Consider the following 17,500-nt stretch of genomic DNA (forward strand, 5'->3'; position numbering starts at 1 on the left):
AGGGAAGGTAGGGAGGAAGACCGGAAAAGAGTTATTGAGAGATCATTTGGTACTCTGTAAACAGTCCAATAAACATAGCTACACAGTGTTCCAGGGGGCGGGGGGGCACACTGGCCCTTGTTTTATCTGCCCCTTGTTGTCCATCCACTCCATATCTTACTCTCCCAGCCACTTGGCCAGCCAGCTGAGCTAACACACAGCCCAGCGCCAGCCTCTCACCTGTGTCCTAAGCCAAGGTACTTAAGGACTCTTTTCACTGTCCATTTCTCTCTCTCTTTCTCTCTGTCTCTCTGTCTCTCTTTCTCTCTGTCTCTCTCTCTTTCTCTATGTCTCTCTCTCTCTCTCTCTCTCTCTCTCTCTCTCTCTCTCTCTCTCTCTCTCTCTCTCTCTCTCTGCTAAATCCCTGCTTTTGGTCCCGCTCTTTGTGCTGTTTTTGCCCCTCTTTCATCAGTAGACAATCTCCTGACACTGGAACTGTACGTTTTGGTTTTAGATTCCTGAAGTTATCATAACCTGTAAATATGAAATATATCGGGGTTTTTGCACAAGTCATAATGAAGATCATTGCTCTGCATTCTGTTGATTTTTTCATGTTGGTACATATTGCATAAGTTATCCGAGAACTGTTGTGCGAAAATGTTTATGATGCTGAGTTTATTACCATTATTATTACATCATTTTACAGTTGCCACTTGATCAGAGGAACGCTATAACAATCAAAGTTGTGCAAGGAGAAAATGAGCTTTATTTTTAAAAACTGTGAATGTGATTTGATTGAATAAAGTTTGGCCTTTACAAATGTGTCGTTAGTTTTGTTTTTGACCATTCTAATATGGTGACCCCCACCCCCTCTATGTGCACAGGCAAATGCACCATACATTATTTCTGGGAGGTACCATAGTCCTCTTTTTAACTTCATACAGCAGACAATTATACTAAGACACAGGTACACTGTATATCTTTAAAAAATGAAGGATAGAATGCATGTCAAGACTGGAGGAAAAATGAATTGCCTGTTGAGCCTATTGTTATTGCTGCAACCAACTGTGCATATGCAAGCAGTGTTTACCAGTGGACAGAGGCGTGCCAGGATAGAGACGAGGTAGGGCTTGGGCACCAACCAGGTTGCCTTTAACGGACAAAAGTGCCCTTTTGACTATTTGTTTTTTAATTAGTCTTTATTTTATTTCTTATTGTAGGGTTAACGCTATTGCCGATATTGCCATCATCATTTAGAAATAATTGTCAATTAAAATTGCATGTGTAACGGAGGCTAACTAGCAGAGTTGGCGTGGAACGTTGGTAAACCTCCCTCCCAAAGCGTCATACAGTGTCGATGCCGTTGGGCTGGGAGACTAGTCTCTTGGTCCAGCGGTTTCATACTGTCTCCCATTGCCGGACCGTTGAAGTTGACGAGGTCGCACATTCGATCCCCGAGGGGGGTGAACAGGTGCAAGATGACTTCTGTCACAGTGGTGCCGTGACCCGGATGGGAGTGAGGTGTAAGGGGGAGAGTGTAACGGAGGCTAACTAGCAGAGTTGGGGTGGAACGTTGGTAAACCTCCCTCCCAAAACCTCATACAGTGTCAATGCCGTTGGGCTGGGAGACTAGTCTCTTGGTCCAGCGGTATTGTAGTGTCTCCCATTGCCGGACTGTTGTAGTTGTTGTCGCGCGTTCGGTCCCCGAGGGATGTGAACAGGTGCAAGATGACCTCCGTCACACATGATAGGCCTAATAATGCCCAAGATGCCTCATGCCCCCTCTGATGGCACCCCTCCCTTTGTCAACGTGAACGTGCTTGAACTGACAGATTCGGAAGCGCGTTGCACAGGCAGCAGTGTTGCGAGCAGCTCCACACACCTAGCCTGATCATCGACGTTCAAATCTCTTCGAGACTTGGTCTGACCAAGAGCATAACAATTAACGTTTCCCAAACGGCTTGGTTGACCTGCCTCCCTTGGTTTGCTTATGGTTGTTTGCTTATCGACAAAGTGGGAGGAGTTCCGTATTTGCAGGAACTCAAAAAGTAGCCTACTTGCATTGCTCTTGACCTGACTAGTTGCAACACTGAAACTGTTGCGTCAACCTGGCTACCACACACCCCCTCCAGCCATTTAATAGTCAATAGACTAGCCTATTTATGATGTTGAAAGTTGCTTGTGACTTTGGAAGTGATCTAGAGCCCTGACATTTATAATAAGACTTTGCAAATTGTGCATTTATCAAATCTACCGCAGAAGAGGTATCCAGTTATGTCAACAATTAGGCCTAACACAGTTTGGGGGACAGCAAGAGGATTCATGTAGGCCAGGGGTCCCCAAACTAAGGCCCGGGGGCCGGATGCGGCTCGCCATACACCTTTGACCGGCCCTCCACCTCTCTGCACCTCACCATTTGAACTGGCCCAAAGAAGCAATCCTCAGAGAAGAAAAATAATGATAAAATATACTTTTTAAATATTGCATTTTGTTTATCAACAGGCCTTCCTAAAGTTTAATTTTCAATTAATATTGTATCACTCATAAACTGTCAATCACCATATTTTTCTAACCTTTCCTTGCTATTTTTACATGATTATTAGACATTAAAATGAATGCCTGTGGTATTTCAAATTGAAAAACATGTGAAGTACTCACTTCTTTTGCAAATCACATGTAATAATGAACGATTTTGTGCTATAAATGATGGCTATAACAGGCAGTGACCTAGTATACAGCCCACATAATTGATCCCGGCCCCTGATCACAGTCAGGAACGATAATGTGCCCCCCCTCGTTTGGGGAAAAAGTTTGGGGACCCCTGATGTAGGGTTTGGGGAAACTTTGTCTTCCTGATGAAATATGCAACGCACCAAATCACCTTTGTGCCAGACGGCAAACTAACAGCGGTCAGGAGAGCAAAACAAAAAAAAGCCTAAAAAATGGTTGGGGTTAATTTCCGCGAATCCGCCACTTACAGCCTACTGCACAGCAATAAAAGCAGGGTGCACAGCAATATGTTATGCGGGGGGAAACAGGTATAGAGGATTGTGCTTTGTGACTGACACCTCGAGAAAAGTGTAGGCCTAGGCCTAATTAGCCTACTTACACGGATGAAATCTCCAACCCAAAGTAGCAGTTCACTCACAATAGGCTACCCGTGTAATAAATTCATTTGATGTCTTGAAATGATAGTTGGGCTTCAATATTTGTCTTAACAGTTTGAAAACACACATGCACTAATTAAAATAGCTACTAATAGAGTAAAAATGACCTAATGTCTGCCGGCGATGCAGAGTTTTCCAAGTAAGGAACCTGTTTGAATGAATCGCTTCCCGACCACTGCTCTCCTGGAGAGTTAGTAACCCCTTAAAGCGACAGTACACCTTTTAGTCCTTGTGTAAATGATGCTCTCAGCATAGTAATCTAATCATTTTAACTTTCGAACATACTATTCATCAGTTGAAATAATTTGAAATGTTTTGTTTAGCTTACTGTTTATAAGGAATCTTCATTAAAATGTGAATAAAAAAAAAAATCCACTGTAACCACTCTTTAATAATCAGTATGGTGCTCTTAACATAATGAATTCAAAGACAAAACCTTAGCAGGTGCACTGGAAAATGTTCTGTGCGCGCCATGCGCACACATTTTCTACCCCTGTTTCTCAAACCTAGAGACAGGCATACTCTCTAGAAGATGTTATATTGAGCTTTCACTGTGTGTAGGCTATATATACAGTAGGCCTATATATCTATTTAATCTAAAGGCCTACCTCACCAAGATGCTCCAGAAACATTATCCCACAGCCACCACATACAATGTACACACAACCTCCAAGAATAAGTTTCCACTTGTATCACAAATGTATCAGAAAATAATACATGAATACTATGTGTTTGTACGAACTTTCCTCAGAGTTTCATTCGTTGTCTATATTATAAAAGTAGGTTACACATTTTTAGTTAAATTTAAAACTTGTTTAAAACTTGTTCAAACCTATCTAATGCACTCCACACATTCCCCTCATAGTTGACATGAGTAGCTTCCATTGTGCATGAAAAGATGGCTTGATTGCACGTGCCTTTGGAAAGTGATAGGCTGTGTTATATCATGTGGTAAAATTCCTGTCAGACTACATGGGCTAAACTTGTCAGCCAACATGTCAGAATGTAGGTTGGAGGTCATACTGCCCTGATGATTCTATAGCCCAAGTGTCTCTAAAAAAATACAATGCTAAAGAAAACACTTGGGAAATCGTGTTGCTGTATGTTGTATTTTGTTTTGAATAATAATGTAGATATCTGTTCATAGAGCCCACTGATTCAATTCTACATTTGAAGTTATTTATTTCATTGTGTGAAAAATACAATGTACAGTGCAATAATTGTATTTTTGTATTAGATTAAGAAATATTTCCTCTACATTCATGTACAGTAGCCTACAGCAATAGCAGCAAAACCTGAATTCACATAGGTACATTTCGTTAGCCAGGCCTCGCCCTCCTAGTGACGCAAGAGATTTGAAAGTTGATGATAATCATCATTTTGATTGTTTTTCCTCCCAGTCACTGTTTACTGCCAGTTCAACTCCATTCCATTACATGCTCTCATGAAGTGGACTAGAAGCTATTTGGTTGGCTGATGCATCTACCGGTATGTGCCGATGGCACAGGGAAGTTAACTTGCATTTAACACATGACTGCAGTTTTCATTCAATGCATGTTCTTCTGCAGGCGGAACAAGTCACTCCATTCTACAGCTATCGTATTCTGCTTTCACATGATATGATATCATCTGACACTTAAGGTGAGTTTTTGGCAATCAAAAATTGTTTAGTTATTTAGTATACCACATCCTCAATAAATGCATGCATGTCAGACAAGTAAAATTCACTAATAGTCTGTTCTGAAAATGAATGAATACAGCATGTAATCGGATATTAACTTGACTTGGAACAACAAAGGCTGTCACAGAAATGCGATGACCCCCACCCCCCTCTGCCTTGTTGTTGTCTTCAGAGTGTGTTTCATCTTTGCACAGGGAGGACAACTACTACACTGTACTAGTGCTACTGGTTAGCACATAGACATTATTACATTTACATTACATTGCATTTTGCAGACGCTTTATTATTCAAAAGAGAACATAATCATAGCCAACATCACTAGCAGATACAATGTGAACAGGAAATATACAGAACAACAAGTGCAGATGCAAAGAAGGGTTAGTTAGGGGTTTTTTTGTATTATTATTTTTTAATAGGCCTAGTACATACACACACATATACACCAATTGTATCGCACGCTACCGTCACGTGGCCGCGAATCATCAATCTATAATCTATAACGGTAGTTGTGCCGTCACAATAAAGCCCCGTTCCCTATCGCAGGAACTGCGACCTATTACTCATGGGAATTGATCGATGGCCAGCTGATCCAATTGATGCTCAGTACTACAATCACGCCGAATGGCAGATGGATGCGTCAGTCTAGACCCGCCCTCTGGCGTTACTATAATACCCCTGACGCCCATTCTTCTGTCTTCTTAATCGCTTCGCGAATTTGAATGTCCAACAGCTCGTACCTACTGTACTTAGCATTTTTCATAGTTAGCTTCCAACAGTGTGGCTTGTAACTTGCGAAAGCCAGTGTGATTTCACTAGCTTTGAGTGCCAACGGTTTCGTTTGACTTCAACATGTCTCGACTCTACCAGTGCGCTCTACCAGAACGTCTTGATCACTGGACTCGTTTAGCCGTGGATTACGCTGATCTGAACCCAGCACCCACAAAGGTAACTGAGGTAGAGAACGAGGAGGAGTCCATGGAGCTGCTAACACAGCTAGCCCCCGAGGATACCCACTCCCCTGAGCACATGGCACCCAGGGCCGGCTTCACGCACCCCCTGGTCCTACCCAGGTACTTCCCCCCGGAGTCTGAAGGTTATTTTATGTTCGGTGCAGAGTCCAACGAGGATTACGACGATTTCCATGCGCAAACGGTTGGGCCACTCTTCCGCGGCCAATGCATTTGAATGGGCTGTTCGACTCATGGTTGATTTACGATTATGATGGCCCAATTTTGACAGAAAACTGATTAGGTTAAGATTATTAAAGGATAGTTCCGGCGTAAAATGAAAGTTTCACCATCGCTTTCCCATGCCACATAATGTATCTAATGATGAGCCATTCCGGGCAATGCCGCGCCGTTATGGAGTTAGCTAATTTTAAGCTTTTTGGTGAAAAACGCAGCCAACGCATCACGGCGGGGCCAATTATAAACCTATTCTTTTCTGATGTTTCCCCGCTATAAACAACTTCAAAAACGCTACACACTTCATCACAAAGGTCTCGTCAATCAAACCGAGGCACAGAGAATGTCATCGGACCACACAATCTTTCACTGGCCAGTGTTTTCAGAGGTGTCTCACTGTTGCAACTCTCTGACCCGGATGCAGGCTACTCAATCAGGGGGCTAGGTAGGCTAAACATGGTCCGCGGTTCGCACCGGCTACGACCGTAAAATGAAAAGCTGGAACCCCGACCGTTTTCACCGACTGCCACCGTCTAAACCAGCCATATTACGGGAATGGCTAATAGCATTAGAAGTGGACGAAACTGGCGTAAAAACCCGGAGGGATCGCTACTACCGTGTGTGCAGGCAGCAGATTTGAAGAGTTGCATGGAGAGTACAGGTAGGCAGACTACTTACAAAGTAATTGCAACACGGTATAATATAACATGGATTCAGCTTTGTAATAACACACCACTGGTGGTGTACTTACATCTGTAAGAGTACTTCTAGTACGACTTTATAAATTCCTCCAGCCCTCCTCCGTTGCGTAATGGTCCTTCTGACCTCGCGCGCCCTGGCATCCGGGTCAGAGAGTTGCAACAGTGAGACACCTCTGAAAACACTGGCCAGTGAAAGATTGTGTGGTCCGATGACATTCTCTGTGCCTCGGTTTGATTGACGAGACCTTTGTGATGAAGTGTGTAGCGTTTTTGAAGTTGTTTATAGCGGGGAAACATCAGAAAATAATAGGTTTATAATTGGCCCCGCCGTGATGCGTTGGCTGCGTTTTTCACCAAAAAGCTTAAAATTAGCTAACTCCATAACGGCGCAGCATTGCCCGGAATGGCTCATCATTAGATACATTATGTGGCATGGGAAAGCGATGGTGAAACTTTCATTTTACGCCGGAACTATCCTTTAATGAAGGGATAGGCCCTACATTAGCATGCAGGCTATGCCCCATCACACTGTGAAGTAAAACAAATTAAGTTAGACAGTGTGTTTTCCAATGCAATGTTCACTTATCTCCGAGAAATCACCTGGAGCCTTGACAGGTCCATCAATCGTCAACCAACCACAAGTCGGACAGCCCATTCAAATGCATTGGCCGCGGAAGAGTGGCCCAACCACGAAAAACGGGGCTATATCGTGACGGCACCACTACCGTTATAGATTAATTTAATTTCGTGGACACACGACACATCCCGTGCGATCATATCAAGAGTCTGGCCTGGGGCTAGGCCAGCTCAACCATCAGTCTAGTAGATGCTCACGAAAGAGGAAAAGAGGAGAGTCTTTACTTGCTTCTTGAAGACTGCAAGAGATATGCTTAGTCTTGCTGGGAGACCGTTCCACCACTTGGGTACAACAACGGAGAATAGTCTTGACTGGGAGTTCCTAGAGCGACTGGATGGCAGGGCCAGACGGCTTGTGCTGGAGGAGTTCAGTTCTCTTCCAGTAACATAAGGCTTTAGTAAGTCCTTCAGGTAAGCTGGGGCCATTCCTGCGATGGTTTTGTAGTCAAGGGTCAAGGCTTGATCCAGTGCAACTCAATAAATAGAGGAGTAACATGGGTTCTTTTGGGTTGATTGAATATGAACCATGCTGCCGCATTCTGGACCATATGCAGTGGTTTTAGCGCACAAGCAGGTAGACCTGTCATGAGTGAGTTGCAGTAGTCAACTCGGGATAGGACCATGGCCTGGACGAGTCGTTGTGTAGAATATTGGGTCAGCACAGGTCTGATTTTTCGCACGTTGGACATCTGGAATCTACAGGTCCGGGTGACTGAGTAAATGTACTTGGAGCGTGACAGCTCGGCGTCAGTCATGACACCAAGATTTTTGTCGACTTTGTTTGGGGTCACAATGGTGGAGCGCATCTTGAGGTTGATGTTGTGACTGAGTGAGTGACCCTTTAGCTGGGATCACAGGAGCTCTGTCTTGAAAAGGTTCAGCTGTAGTTGGTGGTCCTTCATCCAAGTTGACAAGATGGTGAGGCAGGCAGAGATGTGTGCCGAAACCGTGGTGTCCTCTGGACGGAACGACAGGTAGCCCTACATCTGGGTGTCATCAGCATAGCAGTGGTAGGAGTGGACAACGCCAGTGATTCCCATGGTCGTGAGTATCATCAGGAGTATCTTGTGGTTGACTGTGTCAAAGGCTGTAGACAGATCAAGTAGGATCGGGACCAAGGCTTGTCCTTCCGTTCTTGCAGTCCTTAGAGCTTCAATCACTGAGAGTAACGCAGTTTCAGTTGAGTGTCCACTTCTGAAACCAGATTGTTTTGGGTCCAGCAGTTCGTTCTGGTATAGGAAGTTGGTAACCTGCTTTGCAACTGCCCTTCCCAGTGTCTTGGATAGGAAGGGAAGCAGTAAGACAGGTCGGTAGTTTTCTACGTGAGCAGGGTTTATAGGCTTCTTCAGTAGTGGTGTCACCCTTGCTTGTTTGAAGACGGAGGTGACAGTGCTGGAGGACAGTGAGGAGTTCATGATGGATGTGATCGCTGGGACCACTGTTTGGGCAATGTCTTGAAGGAGGTTTGTGGGCACTGGGTCCAGTAGGCAGGTAGTGGGACGGCTCCTTTTGATGAGTTTGGAAACATCTTCTTCAGAGAGTAGAGTGAATTCATGGAGTGTGGAATTTATAGACATATCATGTTGTTACATTGTGGGACTTCTGTCTGTGTATGGAGCAATGGGTCCCATTACGGCCAGGTGGAGAGGAGGAAATAGAAGAATTGGTATTGTTTTAGCTAACATGCTTCTATCATAAGAGCAGAGATAAAGTGACTGCAGAGAGCAGTGTGATCAAATGTATAATAAATCCATTATTTGATCACCACTATTGGGAATAACGAGTTATAATTCATTACTTTTTGCTGTAATGTGGTAATGTCATAGCCTGGTGCTGATCATCCCATAATACTACCATTTAATTTCGTATTTATGGTCTGGCATTTGTTTGCTCTGAAGCGATTGTAGGAAGCAGGAAGTTAGCACTCAGTTATGGTTTGAAATTATTGGACACCTCTCACCCAATCGCTGGCAGTTACTCAACAACAACATAGCGCAGACCAATGGCTCTGGCGCAGATGTGTACGTCATTGTCACGAGCGTCCTCCCCCTTTCGTCCCCACGTGGGGGGTGTATTCGATTATTGGCTGTTTTCTGGGGGGGGCGTTGCGATCAAAATTCTACTGCTCCAGGCACTCCACAGAGAAGCACGGCCAGACTACAGTGGTGGAGCCAAACCTTTGGCGGAAGTACGTAGGATGGCTCGCGAGGCTAGTAATGTCAGGCATTACAGGGCAAAATTCTGTAATATTTACTTAGTTACAATGCTAAGTAACTTATGTGCAAAGCGAGACTATAAATGAAGTTGAACACTTGCTTTACATTTCAGTTAACCATTTTTGATGAACAGTTGCTTACGCTTTATCACAATCTCCTCCTCAACTGTAGCCTGCATTCCCACAGGCTTGCACATGTGGTTATCAAGGCAATATTACTAAATAGGGGCAATCACATTTGCTGTTAAATATTTGTTATTAAATGCATGTCAAACATTTTTAGAAGTGCTGAATGTTAATATTGCACATGGTTCGCATGAGCAGGGACAGGGACAGAGGCAGCATGAGCACATCTTTTTTAAATTACTGGATAGTCTGGACAGGCTACTCTCAGCAGTGTGGGAGTGGGTAATTCAGACTTATGTATTAGCTACTATTTTTTTCAAACTGGGCCTGTATTGTTTAAAATGGTCTATGTCAGTCAGGGTTAGGAAATAAGCATTTATTCAGTCCCTGCATATACAATAGTCTTAATCACTGTACAGCATCTTCTGCACTTTGTCTTTCTACCAATAGGGGGTGCTAAACACTTATAGAATACTTTTCTCATTCAAAAATATGGATGGACTTCTCTTACAGTAATAAGACGTTTTCATAGGGAATGTTCTGGACTGTTGTTGTAGTAAGTCGACTGCATCTTTCCTCCGGCACAGATGGATTACCAGCTTTGTAGCACTGTGGGTGGCTACTGAAGGTGTATTTACAATTGGCACGATACTAAAGTGGGTGTCAAACATCAAGAGCATTAGTCTGCTGCATACAGATTAACATTGCTAATTACTTTAAATCCTCTACGCTATATTATTTCCACATAAAGTCATCAATATTCATATTTTATATGAACACTGCTTTGGATCTACACGTGCACATCTGTTTCCATACTAATGACACTCTACTCTATCTTGTGACTGCCCATGGCCATTTTGGTTTAAAAAAAAAAAACACTTGCAGAACTGGTATATAAGTATTAAGCTGTTTTATAACACAAACCAGTAAATTATTTATACATTCAAATAGATGAAAAGCGATGCACCATTTATTAAGCGTGTGTTTTCCTGTGGAAAAACTCATCTCCTTCTATCGTTCCCACACTTGCAAGAGCCTGCTGGAAAAAGTGATGTTCTCCAACACTATGAAAATTTGTTTAATTTATGAGCTGCGCACCATACACATTCAGTGACTGCACTAATCACATGCATTAGTCTGGGGGTGACCTCAACACACACACACACACACACACACACACACACACACACACACACACACACACACACACACACACACTGGTAAAGTGTGAGTAACTGACAGATGGGATTTATGACTATGCTGTCAACGCTGGCCGTAAACAGCTAAGAGAATGGCTGTAAATTTATGAGCCTGAGTGCCACAGTCTGGCTTCTGCTGTCAAAGAGACCAGCTAGCTTCTTGGGCTCCTGAAATCATCAACTCCACCAATTAGACCACCGAGGTCATTGCTATTACCTAACAGGTCTCATGGAGAAAAATGAATATTTATTCACGAGGGGCGTGACGGGGGGGCAAAAGGGGTCACTTGTCCCGGGCCCAGGGAGAGAGAGGGGGCCCAGAATTGGATCGTCATTACATTGTATTGATTGGATTTGGGGCCCTTTCAGATGTCCTTGTCCCGGGCCTAGCCGAAGCTGTCAGTGCCCTGATTCCAAAAGGCAGGGCCACAGAGAGCTAAGACCGGGACTAAGTCATCTAAAAAGCACTCACCCACACCCTTCCCTGGGCCTTAAACGACCAACCCCTTTGTCGCCCTGTCCGCTTCCCTGCCTTTGAGTTTGGAAAGAGTGATTATAGCACACACACACACAGAGTGAGAAGGTCGAAGATAGAGGAACCCCAGCAGATTTGTTATCCACCTCTCCAGGGTCTGTTGGGGGATTAATATGGCAAGGGAAACAGGTAACTCCTCACTGCAGTCGGATTAGTGTTAATCAATTATGGGAGCAGGCGAGGAGGGCACATGTGAAGCAGTGGTGTTAGGAAAGGCTCCCTGGTGCATGTACACAATTAGCCAGACAGACAAGGGCAGAGACAGTGCAAGCGAAATGGGAGAGTGCTGCTGCATATTTGAGTGAATTTGAGACAGTAAGTGAAGGAGGGGCTGGCTTAAGACAGAATCACTGATGGGCATTCTGTCCCTCCACCCCAACCCCCCCCACTCTCTCTCTCCCTGACACACACACAAAACACAAACACACTCTCTCCTTGTGTGTGTGTTTGTGTCAAGCTGGCTGTCCCTGTTTAACTCCGAAAAGGATGCTATTTCTCTGGAGAAGAACCATGTCCGTGGCTGAGATGCTTGTTACTTGTTGAAGTGAAGTACTGCTTTTTCTCATGTATGTTAACTCTGTGTCATTTGAGACATTAGAAACATATAAACTAATCAATCAGCAGCTTAACATCACATATTGTTTATTTTGTTGTGTATGAATGTATTTTACACTTTGATTGTTATGAATTCGTAGTTTTGTTTGCGTAATCTGAACTGTGCTATTTTTCTAACTGCAGAGTAAAAAGATGTTTTTGGCTGTGAGATAAAAAAAAAAAACTTTTCAGGTGTCAAGAATCTTTTAATCACTGATCCATGCAGTTTTTTTCTTTCTGCCAACCAACCCAACAGTTATGTATGTCAGTGTTTGGAAACTGCAGACTTTTTGTTAACAGTTGAAGTCAAAACTTCTGTGTGTGACAGCTATGTTGTTAACTGCGTATAGGTAGAAATGTAATCCCCTTTCGACCACTCTCTCTATGTTCTGCTGCCTTGTCATTGTCAGCTTTTCTCCTCCCTTTCTTCCTCACTGTACTCCAAACGAAGACGTGTTTACTTTGTCGCCACATTTCCTACACTCTCCTCTGCCTCATGTTATTGTATTCATGCTGTGTTTCACGCACCTGTTGTAACCCTCGCTTTGACAGACTGAGAATATACAATGCCTTCGGTGCACATACTTTTCTTTGTGTGCAAGTGTGCGTGTGCGTGTGCGTGTGCGTGCGTGTGTGTGTGTGTGTGTGTGTGTGTTTGTGAGTGTGTGTCTCTGTCTGTGTCTGTGTCTGTGTCTTTGTCGGTGTAGGTGTCTGTGCCTGTGTGCATCTGTGCATGTGCACATGTACAGCATGTTTATGTGTGTAAATGATGTAGTTGTGCAGGAGAGTCCGAGATGTCGGTAGGCGAGATGTATGAATGTATAGATCATGGTGGCCTTGCCGCTCGTGACACTGGTCGTGGCACTAATGCACTTTCCCCCAGCTCTCTCTCTCTCTCTCTCTCTCTCTCTCTCTCTCTCTCTGCCCCTGTGGGTCCCTGTGGGCTGTGCTTATAATGACGACGATTGCTTTATAATTCAGTGGAGGGACTGTCACTGCAGGCTGCGGCTGTGGCTGCAGTTAGTTTCTCACCCCTGCTCTCCTCTCCAGACTCCAAACAGTCCCCAGACACTCAGCAAGAGCTCAGGCCACTGCACTGCCTGGGTCATACCACTTTTGACTCATGAGAAGTGACATCAGTTGTGCTTTTAGTAAGGTTTCAGAAGTGTGTGTGTGTGTGTGTGTCTGTGTTTGTGTCTGTGTCTGTGTGTCAGCGTGCGTGCATGCACGAGTGTTGACCCATGAGTGCATGTACAGAGCTAAAGCATTGTCTTCTTATTTATTTTTCTATTTTATTGTATTTTTATGGCCTCCCTCCACCATCTCTCTCTCTTTCTCTCTCCTTACTCCTCACCTGTTCTTCTGTAATCCCTTTAATCTGCAGAAAAGCCTTTCGTAACTCACCTCTAACCACCATCACCTCTGCATCCGTCCATCTCTAAATCCAGCCTTGGTTACACTTAATATGAACATAATAATGTGTGCTTATAAAGCATTAATAATACAGAGTGAATAATGAACAAATGATGAACAAAACATTTTTGTAAATGACTGGGAAATGTTATATTTATGTTTTATATTTACAGAATATTTGCAGATAAATAAAAATACTCTGTTAAAAGGTTTGTAAAATCTTAAACATATTATTTGTAGATGTTTTGTGAAGCATGAATAAAATGTAGCATTTGTTAATGTTTTGTTCATCATTAAATCATGACTTCTTTGTAAGTCTTTATAAGCAGACATTACTATAAAGTGTTACCCCACCCTCTGACCTTCCGCCTCTCCCCTCACTATCCCCAGGGGACCCTCAGCAGACATTTTAGATTCTCCTCCCTCAACAAGGCAAGGCAGGTTTTATTTGGATAGTCAAGTTCTTACATTAAAGGCCAACTTCCGATAAAACTCAGTTTTACTCACTCCTTTCGAAGATCGGACGGTCACCCCAAGTTAAACTCACTTGCAAGGCTCTCATAGCGGTGCGTCAACTCTCCTGGCTGTGTTTCCCGGTGTTTCCCAATTTACATCAATAATGCAGAGAAACGAGCGAATCACGAAAGCCTTTCTGTGTTTCGTCACGTCGAAAGAAGGCGTTGCCCACAAAGGTTTATATCGACCCATTTATCTAAAAACATGTCGAGTAATTTTTTTCTGCTTGTTTTCAAGACAAGGAACGTCTGGTGGCCCGAAACATAGCTTAGCTTAGCTATCAGCTGGTTGCTACTCTCAGGTACACACACAGCACAAAGCCTCATACATAAAGCCTGCTCACTCCGGTTGCTCCGTGCCTACAGCTCGCCTAGGGGTCGCTGTCGAAAGAGCACAGCCCTGAATGGAGCCTGCACGCCTCCGTTGGCGCCCCTATAGTGCAGTACCATCCGGGGAAGTGGCGACTCTGTTTCCCATTACATTCTCTCCCAAGGCTGGAGGACTGAGCCAATCAGAGACGCGTTTCTTTGAGAGCAGGAGGAGTGAGCCAATCAGAGACGCATTTCCACGAGAAACACGGAACACTCTCTCGTTTCTCCACAAGCCACCTTGCCAGCTTGCAAAAACGTCTTGAAACAAAGCAACCAGAACGTTTTTTAAAACAGGACCAACGCGTAACACATTCAATAACAATTGGGAACACGGCAATATTAATTAAATTACGTTGAGAGGCGATCTTTAAGGCATTTCAATGTGTTTTACAGAGAAACTTAAAAAAAATCACATTTTGTTTGTCCCCAACAGTGTAGGCCTGTCTGTAAACCACAGCTCCCCATCCTCAACCTCCTCCTCCTCATCATCATCACCGTCATCATCACCATCACCATCATCACCAACAGCAGCAAAGCCACCATCATCATCATCGTCATCCTTGTCATCATCATCATCATCATCATCATCATCATCACAATCATCATCAACGAAGCTACCATCATCATCATCCTCATCCTCATTATCACCATCCTCATCCTCGTCAACGAAGCCACCATCATGCCGGCCATCGTGAACCTGCTCTTCCACACGGTCTCCACCAACACCACCATCTCCTTCTCGCTGGTGCTGCCCCTGGTCAGCATCCTCTCGCTGCTGGTGGGCGTGGGGGGCCACCTGCTGATGTGGCTGGTCCTGATGCGGAACCCGCGCCGGCGCTCCAAGCCCAGCTCGGTGCTGCTGCTGAACCTGAGCCTGGCGGACCTGGGCGCGCTGCTGACGCTGCCCTGCGTGCTGCTGAGCGCCAGCTCCCAGGACTGGCAGCTGGGCGGCGGCATCTGCATGCTGCTGGGCTTCATGACCTCGCTGACGGCCGGCGTCGACGTCTTCAGCCTTGCCGCGCTCTCCGTGCTGCGCTACCGCATCGTCGCCCCGCCCGCGCGGCCCAGCGTCAGCCCCGCGCAAGTGTGAGTGGTGTGTGTGCAGCATGCGTGTCGTGTTGTGTTGTGTCGTGTCGTGTCGTGTCGTGTCGTGTCGTGTGTGTCGTCAGAGTGTGTCATCGTGGCGTGTCTCTCACTCACTGTGTCACACATTTTCACCCTCTCTCTCTCTCTCTCTCTCTCTCTTGCTCTCTCTGTCTCATAGTGTACACACACACACACACACACACACACACACACACACACACACACACACACACGTGCGCGCGTGCATGCACACGCGTACACAGACATTCACATACTTGTAAAAGTTGTAAAAAAGCACACATAATGTATAATGTCGTTGTGAGTGTGCCTGAGTGAATCACAGCTCTCTCTCTCTCACACACACACACACACATATGCAAGCATGCACACACACAAGCTTACAACTTGGTGATGTGCTAAAACACGCAGTATAACGCATGCCCAACACACAGGGACACAATGACGCGAGAGCAAGCCATACACGCACACTTGAGTGTCTTTAGTACATAATAACTACTGTTCAGCCAAATGCTCACTAAGTTATTAATGAAATGTGACAGAACACGTCCTCTGAAAATCCTTGCATTATAGACAGGTAGAAATATGCACGAGGTTCAGACAGATCCGGAGCAACCTGGTATATCAAAGATTAAAGCAGTCATGAATATGACATGACTGATGAAATAATAAAGCTGTTTCTCTTCTCCCTCCCACCCACCTACCCACCCCACACGCTCTTCCCCTGCCCTATACTGTACCTCTCTCCTCCTCTTGTTATTCCTCCTCCCTCATTCTTCTGTTCTTCCTCTGCTTCTCTCTTCTCACACCCTCCTCCTCCTGCCTCCCTGTCTTGTGATAATTCCTGGTCCATTATTATTATTTATTCATCATCATCTTCTTCTTCTTCTTCTTCTTCTTCTTCTTCTTCTTCTTCTTCTTCTTCTTCTTCTTCTTCTTCTTCCCTCCTCCTATTCTTCCTCATCTTCATCTTCCTCCTCCTCCCCCTCCTCCTCTTATTGCTCCTCTTCCTCCTCCTCCTCCTCCTCCTGCACATCTTTCTCCTCCTCCCTCTTCCTCCTCTGCATCCTCCTCTGCGTCCTCCTCTGCGTCCTCCTCTGCGTCCTCCTTCTCCTCTTCCTCCACATCTTCCACCTCCTCCTCCTCTTCCTCTTCCTCCTCCTCCTCTGTCGCAGGGCGGGCACGATTGCCGTCATCTGGCTGGTGTCGGTCACCATGGCGCTGCCCAAGGTCACCTACATCCAGTTTGACAGCGGCTGCACCTGGTCGGTGGGGCGGGACCAGTGGCTGGGCTTCCTGGTGCCGGCGTTCCTGGTCTACTACGTGGCGCCGCTGCTCTGCATCGCCGTCAACTGCGGCCTCATCATCATGCACTTGCAGCGTTGCCGCGGCACCCTGGCGGCCGACCGGCGCAACAAGAAGGCCACGGCGCTGCTGCTGGGCTCCACGCTGGTGTTCGCCATCAGCTGGCTGCCGTACTACATCCTGGAGTTTGTCAACGTCGCCTCGCCGTCTCTTTTGCCGACAGGTGGTGGCGTTGTGAACACAGACACGCCGCTGTCATCGTTGCCGTCCCTGTTGTCGTCTGCGGCGTCGGCAACCGCGCTGGTCCCAGTGGCGCCGACGAGCGCGCTGCCGCTGCCGGACGCGAAGGTGTCGCTGCTGTGGGAGGTGACGTCTCTGAGCGCCATCCTGCTGATCTGCCTGGCGCCCTGCTGGAACCCGCCCCTCTACTTCCTGCTCTCGCGGCCTGCCCTGCGCCAACTACGCGCCCTGCTGCCCGCCGTGCCCAAGCGCTGGAAGGTCACGACCTTGTGCCGGCGTGTGGTGCCCGGGCCGCCGCCGCAGCTGCCGCCGTCTCCGCCGCCCGTCTCCTACCTGGTCACGCACACACTGCCCGTCAGGCTGGCACAGTCAGGGCCGCTGCTGACCGCTCTGGCCGGGCCCGAGACAAAGTCATCTGAAAGAGCCCCCCCCATCCCAATAGAGATGCAATGTAATGAGACCCCTCTCTGCCTGGGCCCGGGATAACTGTCCTCTTTCTTTATTCATTTTTTGTTTATATCTTATTTTATAGGA

General features: G+C 45.8%; 2 protein-coding genes across 3 annotated transcripts in view; both read left to right on the top strand.

Annotated features, from left to right (window-relative positions):
• Nucleotides 1-784, top strand: part of carmil3 (capping protein regulator and myosin 1 linker 3) — a 131,198-nt gene extending 130,414 nt beyond the window's left edge. Inside the window, exon 40 of the mRNA XM_063218527.1 lies at nt 1-784. This exon is cut by the window's left edge and continues 325 nt beyond it. The gene's annotated coding sequence lies outside the window, so the exon portion shown is untranslated.
• A 3,776-nt stretch (nt 785-4,560) lies between these two features.
• si:ch211-119o8.4 (apelin receptor) overlaps nt 4,561-17,500 on the top strand; it is a 13,188-nt gene continuing 248 nt past the window's right edge. Inside the window, exons 1-4 of one of the 2 annotated variants that reach the window (XM_063220150.1) lie at nt 4,561-4,634; nt 4,715-4,787; nt 14,751-15,403; nt 16,597-17,500. The exon at nt 16,597-17,500 is cut by the window's right edge and continues 248 nt beyond it. In XM_063220150.1, coding sequence (XP_063076220.1) covers nt 14,997-15,403; nt 16,597-17,452 — 1,263 coding nt within the window. In that variant the 5' untranslated portion in view covers nt 4,561-4,634; nt 4,715-4,787; nt 14,751-14,996 and the 3' untranslated portion in view covers nt 17,453-17,500. Of the gene's footprint in view, nt 4,788-14,750; nt 15,404-16,596 lie in introns of both variants that reach the window. The other variant, XM_063220149.1, reaches the window with a different exon arrangement.

The sequence above is a fragment of the Engraulis encrasicolus genome, chromosome 16, assembly GCF_034702125.1.
Source record: "Engraulis encrasicolus isolate BLACKSEA-1 chromosome 16, IST_EnEncr_1.0, whole genome shotgun sequence".
Classification (NCBI taxonomy): Eukaryota; Metazoa; Chordata; class Actinopteri; order Clupeiformes; family Engraulidae; genus Engraulis; species Engraulis encrasicolus.